Source organism: Aythya marila (genome assembly GCF_965140915.1).
Source record: "Aythya marila genome assembly, chromosome: 3".
Lineage (NCBI taxonomy): Eukaryota > Metazoa > Chordata > Aves > Anseriformes > Anatidae > Aythya > Aythya marila.
Window position 1 is genome coordinate 93,150,332 of NC_139044.1, and position 26,019 is coordinate 93,176,350.

A 26,019-nucleotide genomic window follows, 5' to 3' on the forward strand; every position below is an offset into this window, starting at 1 on the left:
AAAAAATATTTTCCAGAAATGTGTGTTTGCATACAGCAACGTGTCTTTCCAGCTTTATACATAGTTCGTGGCCAATCTACAGAAACAGAGGTGCTCTGGGAAAGTAGTACAATACCAGAAATGCTTTTCATAGGGAACCCTACACTGATACAGTTCCAGAGATTGTTTCCAGCAGAATCCGTAGCTTCCTGACACGTTGCATGTCAGAACTCTTTAAAGAGAAGTTCCAAGAACTGGAGCAGCAGCTGGAGGCCTGACAAAAACTTGGATGCAGTCAAGGATAAGTAAAATGAGGCTACATTTAAAAACAAAAACTAAACAACAAGAACAAAAAACACCAGCACACAACATGCAGGAACCTTCACAACCTAAAACATGTAGTTACTAGCTTAGAAAACAATTGGATAATAGGAAAAAGCTGAGTAAATAGAAAAAAAAAAAAAAAAAGAAAAAAAAAAGAAAAGCTGAAACAGGTTGCAAGGGAAAAGAAAGGAGTAGCAACTGTCTCAAGAAGAAAGGGAAAACCAGAGGAGGTTGCAGTTACTATGACAACATAAAAAGAAAAACAAATGGAAGGACAATGTGAAGGGAGTGAGTAAGAATTTCACGACATTCCCAATTGCTAAGAAATAATGGGTCGGCAACAGGGAGGAAAACAAATGCTGCTTGATCTGCTGGGTGATATAATGGCTGGGTGTAAGGAAGGATTTTGACTGGAAAGTGAAACCAGTCATTGACTGTACTGCACATGAGGACTTGTGAAACTAAGACTCGCATCAACAGGCCATGGAGGACCTCACATTCTCCTTGAATCTGATGAAAAAACAGCAGCAGTCTTCAGCAGATTTCTCCTGATTTTGTTTTCTTTTCACCCTAATGTCTATAAAAGGCTACCAAAAACAATCAAAGCTCAAGGATCTAGTAACAAACTATACAGAAAAGATTTAGAGGTACCTGCCCATGAGCAAAATGATCTCTGAGTTGTTCTCATCTGCTGTGACAGCCTTGGCCACTGCCATTTGGGAAAGACTTGTAATCAACCCTGGTTTTGGGTAGCGTAAGTGTACAACACAGATTTTTGACCATAACAGCTGGCAGAGCTGTATTTACTCTAGTGGAGCTGGACTACAAAACAGGTGAAGAAATACTGAATATATACAAACAGAAATAATGTATAATGGATGAACTCAAAGAAAAGCTAGGGCTGTATTAACAACAGGAATAGTAGACATAATGCAGTAGGTATCATTAAAAAAAAGTCAGAGGTGCTGTTTGGAAGTGTAAAAAGGAAAAGAAAAAGAGACAGGGATGTTGCTATTTTTGAGGGCTAAACAAATACAATAGCATGCATTAAATAACTCTGTAAACTATTTCTTTGAGAGCATCTACAACATCTCCACATGTGCCTGGGAACCTTACTGTAACAATCCTTCTGACACTAAGAAATTGTTAAAATGTTCTCTGATACAAATCTGGCCCGTTTTAATGACCACTAACTCTTTAGCAAGGTTTTTCAGTTCAAATCCTCCAGCAACCATTCCCACCACGCAGCCTGGATGCAGCAATCCATTTGGAAAACACGAAATTTAGCAGCACTGGCACGGACTGTTCAGTGCCACCAGGCCTGAGGATTCAAAACATCCCTGGGCACGTTGTCTTAACAGGCTTACCCTATCAATAGAGGTTCCTAACAACAGATTAGTAGCACTAAGACTGTCCTGTGGATTATTTCTCAGGTCAGAGAAGAACATTTCTGACAAGAATACAGTTCAGACAGGCTCAATCAATCCTTTCCTTACTGAATCGAAACAGGGTGTTTGACCTTGGAAAGAGATAACAGCACAGAAGACCTTGCCATAAGAAAGAAGCTTGGGTCAATCAGTGACAAACCAGTTTGAGCAGAGTAGCGAGCAAAGTATGACTGAAAGCAAGGGTCAGAAATCAAGGGGGTAAAAATTCACTTAACTGTGAAAAAATATTATTTACTAAGGAATTCTTTATAAAACACAGACAGAGTAACCCTGATTTTAGATGTGAGCCAAGCATCGTGTTTCTTCAAGTCAGATGCCCAATAATTTCTTATTTTAATCTGTAGAAAAATAAAATGTTGTTCCAAGGCCAAGCCTATAGAATAACTGTAGAAATCAGCAAACAACCTTCAGCAACTGCATCAAGGCCTTTCAGTGGTGTTTCAGGCCTTTCCCATTTTGAAACCACAACTTGTCTGGACTTTACTGAAGTATTCAATGTACTGCAAGGGTAATAATTGAAGGCAGAAACAAAGAATATCAGTAGAAAAGCCCCAAACTGTATCAAGTATCAAGTTAATGGGATGCTATTGGTAGACTTCTCAAGAAGTTTTCTTACAAACCCATAGCAATGTGAGTTCTGCCAATCACCTGGTACCACTGCTAATGTCTTCCAGATGCAAGACCCCTAGTGATGTGCAGGATGACCAGGAACCTCCCCAAGAGGCAAGCCAGAGACCAAACAAAACTCAAGTTCAAGAATGTAAAATCATGTCTTCTGGAACTAAAACCAAAAAACATTATGACAAGGACTTGGGAGCTAGAAGCTAGCTAGAAAGAAAAGAATCTGTGAGTATTATGGGTGCCCTGATAACTATGAAAAACTAGTATGATACTGCCAAAGCAGCTTGAGCAGGGAAGCTATAAAGACCCCAAACCATTTAGGAACTCTGCCTACAGGATAGTCTACAAGGAACAGTAGGAGCAGCAGACCTGAAGACCAAGTTCGAAAAGTTCAAGAACATTTCTACTCCTGGTGCCTGTGATATTGTGGCTTGAGGCCCTAGTGGCTGCTTGTTGTCTCAAAGAATTGCTGCTTGAGTATGTACGTGGACTCATTCATCTTCTCTTCCTGTTTCCCTCGACCACTTCTTACCTTGAAAGCCCCAGATAAATGTCCCTTGGTTCAGGTTGGCTGGCAGCTGCGTGAATAAGTTTCCCCAGTTGTCCAGATCCACCAACACAATGTGAGTCATGGTACTCAGGTAGTCAAGGTCAGGAAGTTCGCTGTCTTCAAGGGGATAAAAAGAAGGCATTTTAAGGTCACCTGACTGCCTGGTCAACCAACATACATCAACTCAGACACGCTTTTAAAATTCAAGTATTCAATCATTCCAGAAGCTGACAGTAACACAACATGATGCTATTTGGGGGCTGCACTGTTTCAGCAGTATTTTTACATCAACTGAAGTAGCATTCAGTAATGCAAAAATTAGATAAAAGAGCAGCATCTTGCAGCATGATGGTGAAGAGCTGGATAGATGTGGTAGGCACAGAGAGCCCTTGTCATTCACTGAGATACTGATGCTTTTAACAGCACATTCAACTACACACACCCCTACTGTGGCATGTCCGTTACATTTAATTACACACATAAAAGCACATAAAATGTTTAGAGACATACTTTTTGCTGTGTATCTAACAGAAATGTCAACCTTTACACCAAAAAATGACATCATGAGTAATTAAAAAATACTCCTGATTTTTGAACTTGTAAGACACACCTTTGGCATTCTTGATGTCATTCTTAGAAGTAACAAGTATCAAAAAAAACACAAACACAATTGGATTTTTTTAGGCAAAGCCAACCCAACATATACTGCGAAGAGAAATTCTCAGCCACAGTTTTTTTGGCAAGTTAAGCACAACTGAGAAGATGGTGTTACAATAGAACTGCCCACACAGAAAGCACTATCATCCTCACAAATACGTATACATAAAAAGGAGTAAAGTTTCCTTCGAGTGTGTGTGTATATTTCCAGTCCATTTTGCATTTCTAGGCATTAGATCTCCACCTGGAGTCCTTAATTGTCCTCCTTTTATCACCAAATTAGGCTCCCAAGCAATTTGAAAAATTAAATGAGAGCGCCTTTGGACTGAAACATTTCTCTGCCTTTTTGTTTTTCAGGACTTCATGCATAAGGTATACATCAATAAAATGTAGAGTTCAAGTTCTGGCAACTTGAATCTCAAGAATTCAATGTGCTACTTTGAGAAATAACAGATTAAATTCTGAACCGATTTATAGACTGGATATAGGAAAATGATTTGTTACATACTCACACCGACATTCAAACAGAGTGTGTTAAAATTAGCAATATTCTTCTAATGTAAAAACCTCCCAGTTTCTACATACCTTCACCGGGCTCTTCACAGTGTGCAGAGTTTTCTTTTTTTTCTTTCTTTACAGGGAATGGTCCCTGCAGAGGAGGAGACTGTGGTTTTTCCTGAGTCTTGGATGGATATGCATGCAATTTTGATTCGTGGGGCTTCTTGTCCACGCAAGCCCCGCTTGCTGTGAACTTGAACACTGTATTTTCCAATTCCGGCGTTAGATCTGATATATCAGGTTTCTGCAAGAAGCAGTGTTTCGTGTGATAGTGTTGATGCGCGCTCTGAAGATCGTCAAAGTTTTTGTTGCATGCAGCACACCTGACAACATACATCTCCTGCTTACTTTTCACTGACGCGTGGCAGTTGAGATGGCTGTTCAGGTCGGCGACGTTCTGTGCAGTTTTGGAGCAGAAGCAACAGCGAAACCATAAGTTTCCTTTTTGCAGCATGGCTTTCTGACAATTCACGTAGTCGTTCCTCCTGTTTATTTTGGAGATGTAACTGGTCCGGCAGCCACAGGTTAAACGCTCTCCCTTTTCTACTGGGAGGAAGTCATCGTCTTCTTTTATCGATACTTCCATCTGTTCAGGCACAAACGCATAGTCCATGCTATGAAGCTCTTTATAATGGATTAGGAATTCTTCCTCTTTGTCAAAGAAGAGATTACCACAAAGGCCACAGAAGAATTTAATTTGTATCTCTTCGTTATGATGCTCTTGGAAGTGTCGCTGCAGTGTTCCTACTTTCCGAAAGTGGCTTTTGCACAACCCACAGCAATACCTGTGAAACGCGTGGCTTTCTAGGGACATGCAGTGCTGTTTAACACTGTCTTCAGATTCAAACATCTCCTCGCAAATGCGGCATTGCCATTTTCCCAGAACAGGGCTTTTTTCAGGGGACAGCTCCATAGGACTGGGAGTGCGGTCTTTCCTCTCACTGGTGTAAATGCATGCGGTGTCAGAAACTGATGGCATAGGTTCATCTGCTAGAGCTTCTTGCTCGTAATAGTAACTATGTCCACCATGACGTTCAGTCACGTGCCTCATAATATCCTTTTCTTTGAGGAGATCTACAGAGCATGCTCTGCACCAGAAGAGAAAGTTGGTCAAGTGTGCTCCCCCATGGAATCGGCTCATGTGCAGGTGGATAATGCTTGAATTTTCAGCAAGCTTTCCGCACACGGCACACTTGTGACAGATCCTATTTGCTGACAAAATGTGGTTTTCTACTGCCTCTTCGGTAAAAAACTTCTGAAGGCATTCACAAAACCAGGCTTTTACCTTGCTAGCATTGCTTTGACTTTGGTTTCCTATGTGATCTTCGTTCTTATCTGGCAGTTCACTCTTCCGTTTTGAAGGAGAACCACCTTCATTGATTGATTCATTCGACGTCAAATGTCTCTTGAGCAATGTTCTTGATCGATCCATAGTGTGGCTCAAATGAGATGAGTCTTTATTTTTTTCATTGATGTGACAGAACATCAAGATGGACTCTTCCATTGTAGCATGAACTTTAACGTTGTGCTGAGTGCTCTGCTTATGCTGGGTGATCTCCTTCTCATCAGCAAGCAGCTTATCACAGCCCTCACAGTGACCTTTTGTCTTAAACACCCCTGCGATCTGGGAGATGCTCTTCTTGGACAGTGCCACGGGGCCAGAATTACGACAACGTGTTCTAGAATGGATTAAAAAAACACAATAAAGGCGTTGTATCACAACCTGAAACTTTTTTTTTTTTTTAAACTTTCAAATCTACTTTAAAATTTTTCCTAGTAGCTAAGCAATTAGCACGTGAAAGCAGTGTCCTCTGTCCACTTCAACTGACTTACTGGCTTGTCAACAGAACTATGCAATGCTTAGTTGCACCTTAAAGAGAATTAAGGTGCTCTCTGCACCTTAAAGAGAATTAGGTGCTAATTTCCAACACTAGCACTTATGTTTTTGACAAAGTACATTTTAGAAATCAAATGTTGACAACTTAGAAATAGGGGAACAGAGACCAATAAAGCCCTGTTCTCTGTTACAAGAAGAATATAAACAAAAAGGATAAGATCAGCATTCTGCAGTGGACTGCATGGATTGAAGGGTAAAAGACATGGAAAGAAGGTATTTTTTTGTGATAGTTTACCCATTAAGTCAACATTCAGATGGTCCTAGATGCCCTGAAATCCACTAGCACCAGTACAAGATACATCTGTGCAGGTTATACAAGCACATCACTTATCAGTACATGGGTATTAGCGTTATAAAGACAGCCACCCTCCACCAACCTGAAATGAGCTGTTAATTCCATGTGTGAGCGCAGTATCTGGGAGCAGGATATGCACTTCACTTGGAAGGGGACCTCTTTGCAGAGAGATATCAGCAGTTTCTTTGCATATGACGGGAAAGGCAGAGGAAAGCCATCCTTCTTTTCCTCTGTAATGCAGAATGGCAGAAAGTGCAACCATACATTAAGGAATTCTTTCATAACATTTCAGCTTTCAGACAAAGTTTCTACAGCTGTGTTCATTTGTCACAGGGTTCAGAAATTGAGTTACCGTGTGTCAGCTGATCCCCAGTATTTGTGAAATAAAAGTTTTAAAAGTTTAAACTGCATTAATATGTTAAACTTCTGTAACAATCTCATATCTGCATCTTTAGCATCTTGGTTTTTTTCATATTCCGTGACTGACTGTTTCCATTTTAATCCTTCTGCAAGTTCAGGTCAGCTATCTCTCTCAGGAAGGTTCTTTCTGACTTTCTTCACCTTAATCCATCACCACCTGTCTTCTCTTACTACATATACTTTTGCTTAAAGTCATGGTGTGTTTAAAAATTAAAAAAAAATAATGCAACTCAATAACAAGTTTGATCACCTCTCTCTTTCCCATTCTTAGTGGGACTTTTCCTTGTATTTTTAGAATTTTTTGCTGTTCTGAGCGTACTCCATGGATAACTCCAGGTACTAGCCAAATAAAAAACTATTCTATTGAAAAGAGAATGGTAAATGGCTTACAAACTGTACACTGCTGTCAACGTTCTGCATCTTACGAGGCAAACTCTATTTTAATTTTCTGCTTAGTAAGACGTAATGAACAGTAGGAAGTAATTTGAGTTTGGGCCTTTCAACTCAACAGATCTCACAGACCATGTTGACAGTAATAATCAAAGACCGACCAATGCAAAGGAAAAAAAGGAGCATTTTTGTTGCTGGTTTGAGCTAAGTGCTACCCATCTCTCTATTCTGTGCTATTCATCTTCCCAAAGCAACAGGTTACCAATAAATTTTATTTTAAATCTACAACCTGATTTTCAACACAAGTCAGCACGTTCATGATTAATAATTTATCTGAGAATAAAATACATCAGATTTAGAAAATGTAAGAGAACTCTGAATAGTGCAGCTGACAGACACTTCCATGCAGATGGGAGAACTGATGCAGCCCGCAGGAAGGTTCCTTCAAAGCTTCTCTTCACTACATAAATCCTGCAGCCGCACTGGGGGAGGCCACAAAGGTAAATATGTTTACCAGGATGAGAAATTGTATTGGTCCTTTTGACCATGCAGGCTTATCCTGAAAGCTACTCTATCTAAAACGTGGCAGCTTCTTGAGTAAGAAGCCAGCTCCATCTATCCGTCATCTACCTCAGCCACTTACCTAATGTTAGAGTAAATGCTTTAATGCCTATTGCATATGGCAAAGCTGAGAAGTCAGCTTTGTCAGCACAGTCTGACAGGTCACCGACCCTGTTTTCAAGAGCACGATTATTCAGACATCTGTGGAATCTAGAAAGCAGGGCTCAGGATGTTACCAGCTGACAACATAACCAGGAGCTTAGCCTTCAGCAGCAACACTACCAGTGCAAGGCACCAGCCCTGCTGCATTGTTCTAACTAAGCTGATGAAATCTGCAGTTATATGGAGAAGGAACTTTCACTTATTTATTTTTTTTCTCAACAGGTGTGCCAAGGACACAGACAAGAAAAATCATCTCCAGCAGATTTCAGACAACACAGTAGGGGGCAGGAACATCACAGCCTGACTGGACTGAAAAAGACACATATGTGTTTTGGTCCAGGTTTCTATCAACACGTTAAAAGTAAAACTACTTAAGACAGTGTCAATTTAATACAGGGTTACTGGAAGATGCGAAGCTTGTATGAGAGGACTGAGGAATCACTTCTACGCAAAAAATGTAAACTTCAAAGCATCTCCTCTTACAGAACTTGTAACACCTTACAGAATGTGTAAGGCCTTAAAGTAAAAATAAGAACTTATTCAAAACAAAATTAAAGGCCTTAAATTTTTCTGCTGAGTAAAAAGTTTAAATCATTTCACATTGTAAAGAGAAATTATCAGGAGGAATTAAAAGCACATACAGTACACTTAGAAGCAACATACCAAGCAATTTATAAACCTGGAGGAAGTGCTTCTTTCCTGACATATGCTGCAAGCACTCATCTCTTTTGGTGAAGAGGAGGAAGCACTGTGGGCATGCAAAACACTGAATATGCTGTGGAGGGAGATCTTTTTTATGTCCGTCATTTTCGTTTAGCTGGAAAATAAAATCATCCGATGAGGAAAAACACTAAGCCAACAATGTGGTCCCATTTCTCCCCATGTCCATCCATTCCCCATCCCTCCCTCCCCCTGTTTATCTACAGGCTATGTGCTTCAGCTTGTGAGGCACAAGGCCCAACTTCCATCGTATTAAACTCATCCTGACTGCACTGGTAACTTTCCCGTTCCCTTCTTGCACCACTGCTGGCAACTGCTTTCTGTCAATTCTTCACAAGTCCCTTTATCAGGCTCTCAAAAAAAAAGCTCCCGACCAACCTGTGACTCTTAAAATCAACTCTTTCCACTCTTTGTATTCTACACAACTTCAAGTCTCTGCTTTCAGGGCAAAGGTCCTTCCATTCTTTTATGATGTTTTTGCTTAGTCTTTTCTTCTGTCTCCCTGAAGAATCTGCATGACATGTTCATGCTTTCTTCCAAAACTTTGTTTAGGAAGAGATAACTCACTTTGTTATCTCCCCTTCCTTTCATACCAAAGTAATCCTATCCTTACACACTGCAAGAGTCACTTCTTTTCACCAAAGGTGTCTCTAACTCCTGCTAACAACCCTGGACATAACCATATTGGTTATTAAATCACTAAACTTTGAAGATGCTATCTGGTATCCAATTCAACACCAAGCTGCTTAAATAAAACCAGGCACCCTGAAGGTAACAGCTGAGCATCTGTCACTGAACTGAAGGGAAAATCAGAGGACGACAGAAAAGACAGAAGGGAAAAGAAAGGAGGCAAGGAACAACAAAAAAAGCAAGTACTCTTAGCTTATATTCGAATCAAAACTCAAATGCTAGATTATCCTGTTCCCTTCCATAAATTAACTAAGTAATGGTAGACACACGTATCAATGGAGAGACCAAACACAGGGAAGAGTCACTCAAGTTTCTTTTTTCATCCTGTTGCCTCTTTTTCTGATTTCTTTTCTGCTGTTCCTCTTTACGTCCCCTTACTTCACCCTAACCTCAATGCCTTCATCCTTTGTAGTTCTGGAGACACAAAAAAAGGGAACACCTTTTGACAGCACCAACAAGGACAAAAGGTTCAAGGTAGGCCTGCAGTCCCCTTGGAAGCACACCGCAGAGTACAATGTAATGGTCAGACTGAATGACAGTGCTGTCCGGATACACCAAGTGTTTGAAACACAGCACAATAAGAAAAACTATTTGGAAGCCTAAATCAATGGAGGTGGGGTGGAAGAGGGTTTAGAGGACAAAAACCAACAACGTATAGTTATATATCTTGACAACCCTCTATTATGTTCAGTCAGGTGAGTTACTTATCCTTTTGATCTTGCCTTAGATAAAAGATGATCAGTGTACTGCTGTAAGGTGGAAAATCTTTTGCAGCATATCACACAGGCAACAGCATTATTTGGGGGTCCATGCAATGTGACTGTTGGGTCACAAGGAGAGTGATCAAACCTAGAGAGGAAGAAATAATTAACAAACTAGGCCCCTCTCAACAGCGAAAATTGTTTTTCTTTCTTTTTTCTTTTTTTAAATAGGAAAATTTGGGTCTTTTGAAGCTACTGGACAACAACCTATCAAATCAACCTAATCTGCAAAATTCCTCACCTGTCATTAGCTGTATCAGCTGAAGTATCCCATGCAGAGCCAATTCTCTCTGCAGCGTATCAGTTATAATGAACTATTTGTAGAGGACTTACACTGTTTTTAAAAGTGAGAGAACTAATCAAATCTGCATTTCCTAAAGATTTTTTTAACCTCTCTGTATTGTTTTTGGCTGGAATAGAGTTAATTTTCCATACAGGAACTTGCATGGTGTCATGGTTTGGACCCGTGACCAAAACAGTGGTGATAACACACTGATGTTTTGGTTGCTTCAGAGCAGTGCTCACACAGAGCCAAGGACTTTCAGCTCCTGGCGCTGCCCTGACAGCGAGGAGGCTGCGGGTACACCAGGAGCTGGGAGGGGGCACAGCCAGGACAGCTGGCCTGGGCTGGCCAAAGGGATGTCCCACACCATGTGGTGTCATGCTCAGCAATAACAGCTGGGGGAAAAAAGGAATAAGGTGAGGGGAATGCTCAGAGTTATGGTATTTGTGTCCCTAAGTAACCATTCTGCGTGATGGAGCGCTGCTCTGCCGGAAAGGCTGAACATCTGCCTGCTGATGGGACATAGCGAATTAATTCCTTGTTTTGCTTTGTGTGTGGGTACAGCTTTTGCTTTACCTACTAAGCTGCCTTTATCTGAATCTATGAAATCTTTTACCTTTCCGATTTTATTCCCCTTCCCAGTGTGGAGAAGAGGGTAAGCAAGTGGCTGTGAGGTGCTTAGCTGCCTACTGGGGTTAACCCACAACACTCCCCCTTAGTTTTTCCCCTTACCAGCTTCCGGCTATGAACACACATCTGTCCTATAGCTACTCTTTGCTCATCTTTCTTTTCATTAGGAGCATCTTAACCTTTTGCTCTTTCACAAGTTTGGATGAAGAAGTAACATAACTGGAGCACAGAAATGTTGTTTCTCAGAAAACCAGGTATTAGAAATGCTTAGCAAGTGGAAGAAATAAATTTGGAATGAAAAACAAAACAAAAACAACTACAAAAGAACAACTAACCAGGAAGTTTAATCACAACTTCTGTATAAAATCTGCAACACATTAACCTACCCTCCAAATGAGTTTTTTGTCACTATAGGCAGTTTAAAGTAGATTTGATGTATATGTCGTAAGCTGGAACATAGTTTACTACTATTTCTTGCAGTATGTCCTTACCTTTTCAGGTGACCTAGGAGAAGATGCCCATTATCAAAATTTCTGTTGCAACGCATCACAGGACAAGAAATGGGACTGCTGTTGACTTGTGTCTGACCTCCCCTCTGATAAGCACCCCTTCTTCCACTGTTAACAGTGCCCGGTTTGAGACCTGTTAGAAAACAAAACACTTAACCACAATCTCAAATATAGAGGCTTAAAAGAAAAAAAAAAAGAAAAGAAAAAGGAACACAAAAACCAACATAACCAAACCCACAAAACCTAAAGCATTTAGAAATCAGGTTACATTGATTCTAGAAGTATGCTAGCAGTGCACTGTAATGTAATCCTATTACAAAAAGTCTCCCGTTTCAGCTGAAGAATCTCTCTCTTCAATCCCCAGTTAGATTACTTCTCTAATACTTTGACACACTTCCTCCAGGTCTTGCAGGAAACATTTTAAAATTGAAATTAAAAAAAAAATATATATATTTCAAACTCAAGTTATACTTACTTATGTAGGCATACTTTCCTGAGCAACAGTTCAATAAATATGTTCCTTCTGACAACTTTGCAGTAAAAGTTGTTAGCGCTGCCTTAATGGCTTTTATACTTCTTATATTTATTTTTCTAAGCAACAAAACATTTGAAGAATAGTTTTTGTGGAAACTAGTACAAAGTTCAGACTCTAAGATTTGGTTATGAGTAAGAGGCACCTGCAAGCTCCCTGGCAGTATTGCTTAACGCAATTATCAGCTGTTCTATTCTGCAATGCAGCACTTAGAAATCATCACTACTAAGTGAATTAGCAGTGACTCAGAAAACACATCACCAAAACCTAGTTTCAGCGTACACAAATAAAAGCTGATTGCTCCTATAATGCATTCACTATTAATCTTTGGTTCCTTATTAAGTATTTGAAACCCCATCATTCCTATACTTACCTGGCATTTTTAACCACTGGTCCACGCATAGTCTTGCGGCTTCTGTGTCACTGTGTTCCCGAATAAATTCTAGTTCCTGCAACCCGTGAGCATACTGGGAATCAACTTTCTCCTGAAGGTGAAAATATGTAAGGCAAGGTGTTAGACATTTTTTTTTAATTCAAAATTAAGCATGTATATCAAGTTAGACTTTCAAAATGTATATGTGGCTCTCTACAATTTAAAGAAATAAAGAAAAAATTTAGAATGATTGGACTGACTTCTATATAACACAAAGGTGGAATATTAGAGCAATAAAATAACAAGAGAAGAGTGTTAAGTTTTGTGCCCTAAATAAAGGCTTCAGCTCTTGAAATACGCTTGCTGAAAATAATAAGTGAAAAAGTTCAAATATTGATCTTTTCCCTCTTCATTCCCTCTGAGAATATGAATCCTGACAATACAGAAAATCTCCACTAATATCACAATCAACTAAAACATATCTGTGTACTGAGTATCTTCGGAGAAATACAGCTAATAAAACTTGACCAGACTGGCCAAATGAGAAGTTATAGAAATAGTTTTCTTCTCAAATAAATTCAAGAATACTAACAAACACAGCTCAGGTTTTCATATGGCCCACAGGAACACCACCTGCTAACTAGATAGTTTTATAGAGCAACTATTCACAATATATAATTCCTTTGTAGGAGAAAAAAGTCAATTAACTTACTTCTCCCACACTTACTTAAGTTTGTCAAGCATATCCATAACCAGGACTGTACAAACAAATAACAATAGAATGAAAAATAAATAAGAAAAAGCTTTCCCTAGCATTTTCCTAACACCCTTGGTGACACAAGATTTTACCTATCTATTTGAAAAAATAAACTGCGTTGAAATCCACAAACAGAAAAATTTCTTAAGTTCTACTAGTTACTAAAACTTAGCTCCTTAGATGGGTCAAAGCTAACTATGACAGCTCATTATCCTGAAATAATTCCAGATACTGAACAAAAAATGCCAACCTGACTCAGCTACATCCTATTTTATCCACTGGTCTTGTTTCTACAGAGGTGTGTGTGTGTTTTCCAGATACCAGCTATCTGGTGGCATACCATTATAGGACCATCAGGCTATGGCAAGGTACAGAGCCACAACCCACGACCTTAACAATCACAGAATTATAGGGCTTATTACATTGCTGTTCCTGAGAAGACATCAGAAAGAACACCTGAAAGTACGCAACAGCAACATCTGTGAATATCTCAAATTTCAAGCACTGCACTTACAAACATTTGGGTGCTGCACAGGGCTCCACTGCCAGCAGCTTCCTGTCTCTGAGACGAAAACTTAATGGTGCATTTTGCAGATGGCAGCTCATGCTTCCAGTGCTCAGCTTGGCATGCAGGCTGCAGCATATTAAGTCCCATCCCATAGCAATGTGCACATCACATTATTCACCCTCTGTTCTAGTGATCTCCTGGCTGGTACCATACCGGATAACAGCAAATCATCGGACTGAGGAGAGCACTTTCTGCTTTTTGGGCCATTTGTATCAGTGCATCTTCTTCCAGAATTTGATGACTAGCAAAAGTGATCACCTGTTCCTTTGCAAAGATGGTGTTTACATCTCAAATTCTAACCTTCACACCTTCTTCAACAACAGTATAAATGAAGACAATGTTACCTCATAGTACAGCAATTGGCTGAAAAATCTACTTCTTATTTTACACAGAGAATCAGAGACACATTTCAAAATGTAGGAAAAGAGGGCTTCACATGTTGAAAAAAAATAGAAGTTGCATCTGTGATATGCCCACAACACAAACACATCAACTTCAGTATTCTAAGGGCTTCATTTGCTGGTTCCAGGTAAGGTGCTGAACACCTGGCTGCTCTGCAAGTAAAAGGAGATCGGAGAAATTCTTGTAAAGAATGTGGTCATTCAGAAAAGGAGAGGTTGATGAATGCTGTTTGGAGGGTACAAGAGGATGAGGAGTAGTCCACCCAGTACTCCTTGACAGAGATTATTGAAGGACCACTTTCCCAATAAAACACAAAAAGTATAGATTTTTAAAGACAAGAATTAAACGCCACAGTTAATGATGAGGGTGTTACGTGCAATCTTTCACTCTGAAAAAGAAGAGAGAAACCCTACTACCTCTTAGCAAGCAAGAGCACAACTTCCTTTTCTCCTCACTGATTTTAGGCAACAGCCACATGACAGAGTAGACAGTCCTGTTTCCTCACATATATTTTAAGAACAGGCCTCCTCTGATGTGATACCAGTTCTGATTATTTTTTTCAAGAAGAAGGAATGTTTGTGCCAAATATTACAAGACACGACAGTTTCTTTACAAAGAGCCATCCTATGTTTGAAAAAATTCGAGGCATGCAGCCTGAGCATTCTCATACAAAAGCATCTCAAGGCAATGACTACATCAGTGTGCTGTCTTTTAGGCTTGCTCATTTTCACAAGATTGGCTGCTCTCAACTCCCTGAGTTCTGCTACCCTTCAGCTTTCAAAAAGGCATGGCAAGGATTTGCAGATCACATAAGATTTTTCTATCATCACTTCCAATCCCAGATGACAAGAATTCTTCAAAAGGACAGTAAAGATCCACCAAGCATATTAGAAGGAACTCTGAAAATATCCAATGCTCTGCAGCCTTCAAATATTTACTGTTTAGATATCTCTTACACAGAAAGAATACTTCACAGTAGTGTCAGCTTAATTCTGTCAGTACATCTTCTCAAGTTATTTAGTAAAGCCTAGAGCCATGGAAACCTCATCTAGACCAGACAGAACATTTGGAAATAACAGTTTGGAATAAATAATCTTACACTGGAAAATCTAACCTAATGATTAAAATTCTTATTCAACCCGATCTTCTGTTAACAGCATCTCTCCCTATTGAATACGGTGAATCTGTCCCACGGCGTGACCACCACCTTCAAGGCAGCTCCAGCTGGTCAGATCAAGAATGAGTTTTGCCCAGCCAGCACATCCCTCAAAAATGGTTTTTCAATCCCTTCAACAACTACACCCCTCTAGCAATTGATTGTCAGTGTTAGGGTGGACTTCTCTTACTACTAACTTTGGTCAAGTTCACTTTCACAAAAACAAATATATAAATCTCTCTAAGTCAAATCAAAAAGCCATTACAGATATTACATTAATAGCTTGAACAAACTACATTGCTGTACAGCATACCATTAGCAGTTAATGCACATGTTCCTCTCAAAGCAAATTTATTCATCATCTTTAGAAAAACTGCTAGCTTGCTTTGAGGTTCAACAACCAAAGCAAACAAGAACCAAAAACACGCACACGCAAGGTGGCTAAAGGCAACCTACCTCAAGAGATAGCTTTTGTTATTTCTGGTTTGGACTGTGGTTTTTCTGTGTTTAAGCATAGAAAACCTCTCTTACAGACAGAAATCAAAGTTACCACGACTGGGATGGAAACCTTTTCACAGAAAATGTTCTGGTATATGGAGGGAAGAACCTGCTCCACGGCTCCAGGAGTGGACTCAAGTGGACTCAAAAGGAGCTCCCAAATGGACTCCCTTCTTTTCCCTGCAGCACGCAGCTATCTGCACAGTGATCAAATCAAATGATCAAATTTGATCACTGATCAAATACCATATCAGCTGTGAGCATGAAAAGGATGCCTTATCTCCCACAAACCCTACACCGGTGTATCTGTGAGGGCCATACAGTTCTCTCTTTGAAGGAGACAGATCCGTGGTTGGACACACAATTCCCCTCATCTCCTAAAGCGAGATAACCTTAGCTCCCCAGCTAAACCTGGCTCACAAGCTTGCAAACAGGTAATTCCCATTATAGTGCAGCCTGACACAGCATTAAATGAATGGCAGCCTGGGACTGCAACAGCGTTTTCCAGGTACATTTTATAACTAGTAAAAAGCGATTTTTAAAATATCCTAAAAACAATGTTTTAAGGAAACAGTGCTTCCAGTAAATGAGTTTTTTTTTTTAAATATAAATAAATTTTAGATTTATTCTTGTTTTCTGTATTTTGTTTCTTCATATATAAAAATACATGCAAAATGAAAAAAAACGTGCTGACATTTCTGATGATTCTGAAGATTTCTTCCTTATACGCATCTTGACAGTGAGATGTTCTGCTTCCATGGCCAGATTTAGCAACAGATTTGCTTTCAAGAGAAGGGACAGAGAAGGAAAAGAATCCTCTACTAGAGCTCTGTAATACAAGTGACTGTGTTTTCCGAAGCCTGAAGATACAAACGTCTGTTGGAGAACCAAAAGTCAGCACAGGTCTGGCAAAATCATCAGCAGATAGCAATAAAGGATCCTTCTTTCTGTGGAAAACCCCCACAATCTCAGCTCAATCTCCCTGCCAGAGGTAAGAGGCACAGTGCTGTTAACAAAGCTCCGGGGCAGTGGGAATGCCCTGAGCTCAGACTCAAGGCTCAGCTCAAAGGTGCCCCAAGATTTATGCACAGCACTTTCTGCAGCTTTGACCATGATGCAGAGGAGGGGCATACAAGATGTTCTGTGCTAGAAACAGCAAATTAACAGAGACTCAGGATCCTGGTAATTCCTTGTGTCACCAAAGCAGCCAGAAAGTTTGATTAAAAAAAAAAAGAATTAAAAAATAAATAAAAATGGAACAGAAAATGGTCACTGAAACCAAACAGTCAGCTTGCTCCACTACCAAGCCAAAAAAAAAAAGGGGGGGGGGGGGGGGGGCAAGTTTCACTGTGAAAAGTAATTATAACTTTGCAGACTGCATTACCTGTTGCCACCCAGCAGGAAAACATTCATCATCATCAAAGGATTTCCTATCCTTCACTCCCAGACTATTTCTAAAGCTACATACCTATTGCTGACTCTATAGCTCAAAAACTGTATGCGGAGACGTTAACAAATTGCCAAATTCTATGTGGAGGAGGCAGGAGAGGGATGTAGGCCTCTGCTCAAAGCTACCTTAGACTACATCCAACAGACTTTTACTGGGTTGCATTACAGTTGCAGAGACTGTAGTGGACTGTAACAGCCCTTGTAACTGTAGTGTAATTGGGTGGCTTTAAAGGTCAGTAACAGTGGTTCAGAAAACTGGGCTAGAAAGCCAGCACCTTTAGGGAAAGCAATTAAAAAAACTTTTGGTTCATGAAATTATTCCATAATATTTCATTAAGTTATCAACTCCTTCAGGTTGGAAGGGATATCAAGAGGAATTAGTCCAACCTTGTGCTGAAATTGCAGGTCAGCTATGGGTTCAAGACAGGTTGCTCAGGGCTTTATCCACTTGGGTCTTGAACACCTCTAAGCACCATCTACACAACTCCCCTGGGCAACCTATTCCAATGCCTCCTTATCCTCATATTCAATTCTTTTCCTCTCTACCATGTACCCAGACAGAACTTTTCCTTTTTGAATTTACGACCACTGTCTTATGTTCCTCTGCCACACACGTAAATAAAAAGCCTGGCTCTGTGTCCTTGACAATCTGCCTGGAGGCACTGGGTGTTGCTGTTAGGCCCCACTGAAGCTGCCTCTTCTCCTTGCTGACCAAGTCCAGCTCCCTCAGCCTCTCCTGACAGGGAAGTGCTCCAGCCTCTGACCATCTGATAGACTTGCCCTATTTATTCATCTTTTTCTTGTACCACGGGGCCCAATTCCAGTTATAGCATTCCACCCACATGTGGTCAAATGAGTGCCAAGGGCAATAATCAATCCCTTCCCCTCCATCCAATCCCCATCATATAGCTCACGATCCTGTTGTAACCCTCTGCTACCAGGGCATGCTGCCTGCACTTTGAGCCTCCCACCCACAAGGACGCTTGGGTGTTTGTCCACAGCTGCTCCTCAGCCAGTCAGTCTCAGCCTGTATCAGTGGAGGGAGTTGCTCTGTCCCAGGTGCAGCACTTCCGTACATGTCCTTGTTGAATTTCACGAGGTTCTTGTCAGTCCATTTCTTCCAGTTGCCTCTGCCTGAGTCAGCTTGCTGACTGCAGAGTTGCCTCTGCAGTCAGCTTGCTGACTGCACCTCCTAGTTGGTACTACAACCAAAAATCCATGCCTTCCAAATGACTGCACCATACAATTCATAGGATTTGGCTCTGCAGTTATACCTTTAACTTACAAAATATTGTCTCATTACAAAATAATACCTGATATGGACATTTAATGTAGCAAACAGCATTCTAAAAATCTCATACAAAAGTAATTATTTCACTAGATTTGCCACATGGTTTTGTGATAACTGATATTCTTTGATTATTTAACCAGAATAACTGATACAAAGCTCCCTGTGCCACACACACTAACAAGTGAACTGGTTTTTGCCTTTTGCATGAAGTTACTACCTTTTCCTCTTAAGAACTGCAATAAGACTACCAGTTAAAGGCCACTGAAGATCAGAAGTCCGTATCATATTTCAAACAATGCCCCAGAAACAAAAATCTAGGTGTTAGTTCCAGGCTGGGCTCACCAATCTTTTTATTCACTTCATAGTGAAAACACAGTTGTGACTACTGTACTATGAACTTCTACTGAAGCAAGAACACATCCAGTACCTTAAAGGCTTTGTTTTTCTCTTCCTTTTGCTGTTTCTCTACTTCAACGTGGCGTGCCAGACGATCCAGCGTTGATGCAACTCGTTCTTTCTGATAGTCAATGTGATCTTTACGCCTAGCATTTCTCTACAATTAAAAAGTTAAAACTTTTATTTGGTAATTATTACATTAGTAACAGACCTTAATACTGTAAAAAGCAAAGCCCAAGCAATCAGGATGTAATTCAGTACAAATAGTCTGATCTTAAGTTCCACAATCATCACAAGGGAGTGAGACAATGCACGTACAGAAGATCTGCCTTCCCTTACAACCCAGGTTTATTGCACACAGGTCAAGAGACAGCCACTGCTGACAAAATCAACTGCAGTAGCTTGTTCTCAGTCACTGTCCCTCTCGAAAGTACCACAGAGTGGACACAAGAAGCTTGGGGGATACATGAATTGACCAGCTTGCTTCTGACTCAAATCATTAGGACAGCTTACAAAGAATGAAGTTAGGACCAGACTGAGAGCAGAGTAAGATCCTACAGCCTAAGCACTCCTCATAAAAAGTCCTTGTAGAAGGAAAATGCCTCAGATTAGGCAGATACATTCACAGGCTTCAGAATGAAAACTGACTTCTAAAGTCGCTTTTAAAGTGACATTTTCCTTCCCTTTTCTTCATTACAGTTGTCAAAAACAGTGAAAGACAAGTAAAAGCTCTAAATTCATCATAAGAAGGCAGAAAATCCGTCTGGAAAAAAAATGAATTGTTAGCCTACTTTTCCTAATTACTCAACATTAGGTAAAAAAAAAAAAAAAAAAAAAAAAAAAAAAAAAGACTTAAATACTAGCTTATTTATTAATTACTTGTTAAACTACCTCTAACAAGTTTTCCATGGAGAGTAGCAGACGGGAAAAATACAAGAGACTAATTTATTTATTTCTTTTTTCTTCTAACTGAGAAGTCCCAAGATACGTTCCAACATACTCACATGATCGTAGGAACTGCTGTTAGGTTCTTCATCTTCACTACTGACCAGATCGATGCATTCAAGTACAGGTCTTAAGGGTCCTTCCTGAAAAAGCGTTAAAAACACACACGTACAAAAGCATTACATTGTGTTCCCTGAAGGTAAAGTATTGCTCTCATTAGAGAACATTGGTAGCACTACGAATATTTTAAGGGGAATTTCTCCAAGGTTCCAAGAGAGTGTATTAACGAAATTCCTGAAGGACAACTTAACAGACTTATGCACAAAATTGGTAAAATATGCACATATAGGAGATATTTGCAAATAATTCAAGTATCAACTTAACATATAAACATCAACTACCAAAAATAAAGTGAACGATCATGGCCTGCTTAAGAGCCTTACACTCTTCACCTTCTCAATCAACTTAAAATCTACATTTTTAATTAGAAACGTTCAACTTGTGCCATTACTTCAATGGTACTAGGGTATCAGACTATCACCAAGAAAGGAATAGTTTTAGATTTTACTAAACACAACTAAATGCTGGTAGTTTTTTCACAGAATCACTTTTTTTTTGTTTTTGTTTTTTAAAAAGACACAAATTAAACTCCAACTGCAAAGTAAATTAAACTCCTGAAGGACTTCAGATATTATGAAAGTGAGAAATAGCTTCACACACATTTATAACCTGAAGTCTATGCCTTTCTAAGGATGTTGTCCTTGAATGTTTCCTGATATAGGCATCTTGAGAAACTTCACACCGATTGTATGCGACCTCAATGACCTGCTCGTCTAGATATTATCAACACCTGATGATTTACACGCCCTCAAATCCCTCCATTTTTACATTCTGTCCAGTGCTGTTGGGTAGATAGCAGAACATCGTGACAAACATAAAAAAGCAAACAAAAAAGAAATCATACTTTTATGCTTTAACTAATGAGACTCTAATAACTCTAATAAGCAATCAGGTCCTATATTTTTGGAGAAGACACACAATACATCTCGAGCTCCATGCACACCCATTGTGATGAGTCTTCCAGTTTTAAAGGCAAAAAGAAGCACTATGTCCACAGTCTGATGCCACACACATAAAAAAACAACAGCAATAAGCAACGTATCATGCTATATCATTATCACATCTCACCTAGATAAACAGGAAAATGCAATAGGAAAAGTAAGCCTGCATACACCAAACGAAAATATGCCTAGCTACTCTAACTCACACCCCTGATCGCTGCCTAGGAACATAGACAACTTCCCCGGTAATTACGTTGGCCTCATTTTTGTGGCAATTATGCACAGAAGAGAGGCAAAGATAACTAAAAATCTCCACATGCTGTAAACAGCTTCCCATCCAAATTTATTTCATCCCAATCCTGCTAGATTCTGAAAGCTATTACCTAACCTCAAAGTCAATAAACAAAATCAAAGATAGTTTTTGTTTTTTCTTTTAGTTTTGTACAGGCAATTCCATCCACACCATGTAGTATTACCCTTTTGTCTGTCAATGCTGCTGGCAGATGCCACCCAACCATTAATAACTCCAGAGGTGTTCCTTATTCTTGGAAGCTAAACTTTCCAGGCAGATGAAGGACTCCAGGCAGTCAACAATTCACTGATTTCTTGAGGAGGCGCAGTACTGTACCCACTACCTCTGCCGTATCTTTGGCAGTGTCCTGAACATCTTAAAAATCAACCAAGGAGGGCAGGTTATGAGGATATACTGCCTCATGAGAAGTAGCAGAGAACTGCAGCAGCATGCAATTCTCTCCACTGTGTTTACTGCATCTCATTCTTTCCATTCTTCCACCTTTCAAGGCCGTAAAGCTGCTGAGCTGGGCAGGCATAAACAGCCCTCACTGTCTCTCACGGGGAAGGAGCAGGGATGAGACCTTGGACAAAGGACAAAATTTATACGAATTCAGATGCAGGACTCACATTACCCCTGAAGAGTGCTTAAATTCTAAGAATTAAATAAGGAGAATATGGTTTTCTAAACTAAATCTGAAGAATCCACAATGGATTAGCTTTTGTAGAAAACGACAGCCTCTATAAATCTGTAAGAAATGAAATCCTCAGAAGAAACAACAGGTGCTTGCACGTCACAGCTCAAAGATGCCATCAGAGCATCCGACCGTCTCATCACTTCAGCAGGGGGGTTTGAGATGTTCAAGTCTGGTTCTGACAGCTGTGGCTCCCTCAAATGAAAAGATTTTCCTTATTTCTCTTTATTTAATTCCCTTGGTTCAACTCAGCAAGCAACTACTCCAAAGTTTGGAAACTGACAACTGAAAAGCAGAATAATGACCTGCTTTCAAGCCTAATGATCACAACAATAAATTCAATTAATTTTAAGTAGTATTTCACTTGCTTAGTGTTGTTTGCATGCACGAAACATTATTTTTCCTTCTGCATATTATACTTTTTACTAAACATTTTTATGCACTTGCTAGTTTGCATTCCAACTTGAATACAAATGCAATATGGCAAATTTTTAAAATTACTTCTCAAAGATATACATGTACATCCTTATTTCCTTCCCTCCCCTTTTTTGTGGAAATGGGAAAAATAAGAAAAAATAAATCTATCTGCCTGTATACACTCTTGAATAATAATGCAAATCTCAAATGCAGCACTTAGGCTAGTTTGTGCTGCAGTAGTCTAAAGGTTAAGCCACCAAAATTAAAAATAAATACTGAAAAGAACTACAGTCCTGGGTCAGATCGACAACTCACCTGGGCTACAACAGATACCTTGAGAAAGTGGAAAAATCAGGGAAAACTGTGAAATTCTATCCCGAGCATATCTATCTGGCAACTGCTGAGGTCGACACATGAAGACCCTTGACTGAAAGCTGTCATCAAACGTCAGAGCCTGGCTTATCATCATTATCAGCTGTCACCAAATGTCAGAGCCTCTCTCTCAGAAGAGACTCCAACACTTCTCTGAGGGTACCAGTAGGGATGAGCAGCCCAGGCTCATCCCTACAGCCTTGTTCCTTTGGTTCCCCATCTGGTTAAACTAAATAGTAGCACAGCGCAAAGACAGTGCCAACCCTGAGGACTCCAGCACAGCAAGAGATTTATGGGCTACTTAAAACCTCTGTAGGGATTCAAAGAATTCCAGTTGTTTTTGATGTATCAATTTTTCTAATATCGCTGGTTCCTAGCAGTTCCTGCTCACTTCCCTCGGTATGTTTCATTTCATGCATTCCCAACTCTTTTGCTCCCTAAGACACTTTTCTGTGTCTATACCACTTAATTATGACTAATAATGACTGTGAATTAAGTTCAAGCAGTAACTGGAAATGTGTAGGTCGCCCCCAAGTGTTTTAGGCAAGATAGTGTCATGCAGTTATACCACACCCCTTCTCTAGATCTCAAAAAAAAAGTATTAGTTTTCCTAAATCACAGAATCAGACAGGTTGAGGTTGGCAGGGGCTGTGCCTGGGCAGCTTCCTATAGATCTATGAAATGAAAATAAGTAAATAAAATACATCATGTACACGAGCACACACACAACAATCTTTCATGAAAAAATGAACACGTTGAGATATTCAGCGGGCTTCTCCAACCCAATTTATGCAGTACCACTTGGTGCACTGGGTCCTTGAGACAGCAGTACCTGAAAGATCAGGTAGCATTCATACACAACGTTTACGAAGCCCCTGCACATCTAGCCATACACATTATTATATGGAAACACTGATCTAAAAGCTATAAAAAATAAATTAGAAATCCTTCTGAAAGGTGCACATTTACTACAAGGACGTGTGGTAGTGATCCAACATGGGGATGCAGCCAGTGTCAGACACCTGTCCCCTTGTGTTCATCAGTGACCACAGCAACCTCCCAGGACACCAACCCTGCACAAACAAGCCTAAGCAGCCTTCCTCCCAGACAGGCCAGCCTGTCTCAAACCAGTCATCACAGGACCACAAAGCGTCTGTGCTTTGCACGTGCAAAAACAAGAAAAAAAAGGTAGCAGAACCGCTGATTTTATACGTTTCTTTTCTTTCAGTTGGTGTTCTCAGCTCTACCGCAGCCCTTCAATCATTGCACGCCCAAAGCTATGTTAACTTCCTCATTCTTCGCCCAGCGTTTTAAGAAAGTGAGGCTTATACAATCATTCTACACGTGAGCGCTTGCCCGTTTATTTAAAGAACTCTGAACTCATTAGTCAATTCTGGTAAAATTCAACCAAAAGATCAAGAAGTCTCAGAGATGGTCAAGTACTTATAGGTTTAGCAAAAACGTGTATGCCCCTTATACCTCAGCACCTAAATACCTGTGCAGGAAGAAGGTGTATGATGGATTTAGACTTTACCAAACACCATGAAAAACAGGAAGAAATCTACTGCCAGTTACTTTTTAGCATTAAAAACAAGAGAAATCCATAGGAAGCCACCCATTTTCAGTCCTAGCATCAATTAACGGCTTCTTTCTTATTTGTGTGACTTCTGCTTTAGGAGAAACCATCTTTCTGTTCTTGCACATGCGCCTGCCATCCAGCACCAATTGACTGATGCTGGATTGAGGCTAGAGCACTGGCAGCATGAAAAACACCCTGTTTTCCTTGGGTATCTGACAGATATAAGTATCTTAAGGTTAGGTGTGTGTAAGGTGAACGGGTAACTGGTGCTGTAGTGTAGGTACAGGACACTGCTTCACAATTTGAGAAGACTGCTTAAGGCCTCTTACCTCGTTACCTTTGATGAGGCTGCTCATTAAGCACCCCGCCACAGGACCAGCAGCTCGTGACCTTGCCGTGTACCCCCCGGCCCCCTCGCACCCCACACTCACCCGCTGGGCTGCTCGGCTCTAGGCTCGCCCTGTAGGACCCACTGGCATCACCCAGCACCTTCCCAACGAAGGGGTCAAAAATGCTTTTGATATAAGCTTGGTATCTGTTTAATACAAACTTGTTATCTTAAAGATGACGCCGATGACTTCCAAATGGCACAAATTTTGCTGATTTTGGTCCCGTTTGAAAGGCACGCGTTAAGTTTTCTGCCCCAAGCCCCCGTTTGCAGGCGCGGGGTCCTACTTACTCCAACAAACTCAATCTCGTCCTCGCTTTCGGAAGCCGACGACCTCCTCTCGGAACCGGCGGCCGAGCCGTAGGGCTCCATCACCTAGGGAGACACAAACCCCAAATCCCCTCACCACCGCGGATTTCCATTTGCCAGCCCCCCCGCCCCCCAATCCCCAAACCGCGGCCTAACCCAGGCAGCGCCCCGGTGCCGGCGTCCCCAGGGGGAGAAGCACCCGTGGGGGCTCGGCACCACCCCGGGGGGCTCGGCATGGCCCCGGGGGGCTCGGCACCACCCCGCTGCCCCCAAAACCCACCCTGGGGCCGCTGCCCGCCGCAGCGCCGCTTCCTCTTCCCCCGGGGGCGGCGGGGAAGGGGGAGAGGCGTGGCGGCAGCGCGGCTTGCCGGGACTTGTAGTCGCCGCCCGGCTTCACCCCCTTCCCCTTCCCCTTCTCCATCCCCTCCCCGCTGGCGGTGCGCGGAGCCCGGGGACCCACGCGGTAGTGCCGGGACCAGGACCGGGGCCGGGGCCGGCCATGGCGGCGGGCGGCGGCCAGGGCGCGGAGGCGGGAGCGGGAGCAGCAGGAGGAGGCTGTGGGGCGATGGCGCCCGTGCCCTGCTCCCTGCTCGCCCCCCGGGCACCGTTGTCCCGGCGCCGGTAGCCGGGCGGGGAACGTTGTGGCCGCCCTGCTTGAAAGAGGCTTCGGTTCTGAGGGAGGGGTGGGGGCAAAACGTGTCCTCCCCCCCCCCGCCTCGGGGCTCCCTCCTCATGCCCCCTGCCCCGCCCGCACCATGTCTCAGGGGGTGGAAGCTGTGTGGTAACCCCCAGGCCTCGGCTCTGGTGGCTTCATGCAGCGTGGGCAAGCTCTGAAGATTTAAAAGAAACATTACTCTGGGGATCTGCGACCCCTTTTCCATTATAATTTGAGTTTCCTGGCTGGGGAGTGCGCTGCGGCAGCCAGGCTCAGTGGGGGAGCGGGGTGGGCGACAGGGGTGTCTGTGGTGGGTTCTGCTGCTACGAAACGCTGAGGGAAAATAAATGGGCTTGTGAATGTTAATGGATGAAATGTTGATATCTTGGAGACCTGTAACTGAAAATGATGAGATCCTGAAATAAAATGA

General features: G+C 41.4%; 1 protein-coding gene across 5 annotated transcripts in view; it reads right to left on the bottom strand.

Moving 5' to 3' along the window:
- Window positions 1-25,469, bottom strand: part of ZNF451 (zinc finger protein 451) — a 40,865-nt gene extending 15,396 nt beyond the window's left edge. The window contains exons 1-11 of one of the 5 annotated variants that reach the window (XM_082757414.1): window positions 25,395-25,469; window positions 24,917-25,000; window positions 19,882-19,965; window positions 18,909-19,034; window positions 12,361-12,472; window positions 11,438-11,588; window positions 9,995-10,121; window positions 8,526-8,679; window positions 6,412-6,559; window positions 4,165-5,816; window positions 2,905-3,039 (exon numbers count right to left, since the gene is read on the bottom strand). In XM_082757414.1, coding sequence (XP_082613540.1) covers window positions 2,905-3,039; window positions 4,165-5,816; window positions 6,412-6,559; window positions 8,526-8,679; window positions 9,995-10,121; window positions 11,438-11,588; window positions 12,361-12,472; window positions 18,909-19,034; window positions 19,882-19,965; window positions 24,917-24,997 — 2,770 coding nt within the window. In that variant the 5' untranslated portion in view covers window positions 24,998-25,000; window positions 25,395-25,469. Of the gene's footprint in view, window positions 1-2,904; window positions 3,040-4,164; window positions 5,817-6,411; window positions 6,560-8,525; window positions 8,680-9,994; window positions 10,122-11,437; window positions 11,589-12,360; window positions 12,473-13,631; window positions 13,698-18,908; window positions 19,035-19,881; window positions 19,966-24,916; window positions 25,001-25,090; window positions 25,174-25,214; window positions 25,278-25,394 lie in introns of those variants that run through there. The other 4 variants (XM_082757412.1, XM_082757413.1, XM_082757415.1 and 1 more) reach the window with 4 other exon arrangements.
- Between the last annotated feature and the right edge of the window lie 550 nt (window positions 25,470-26,019).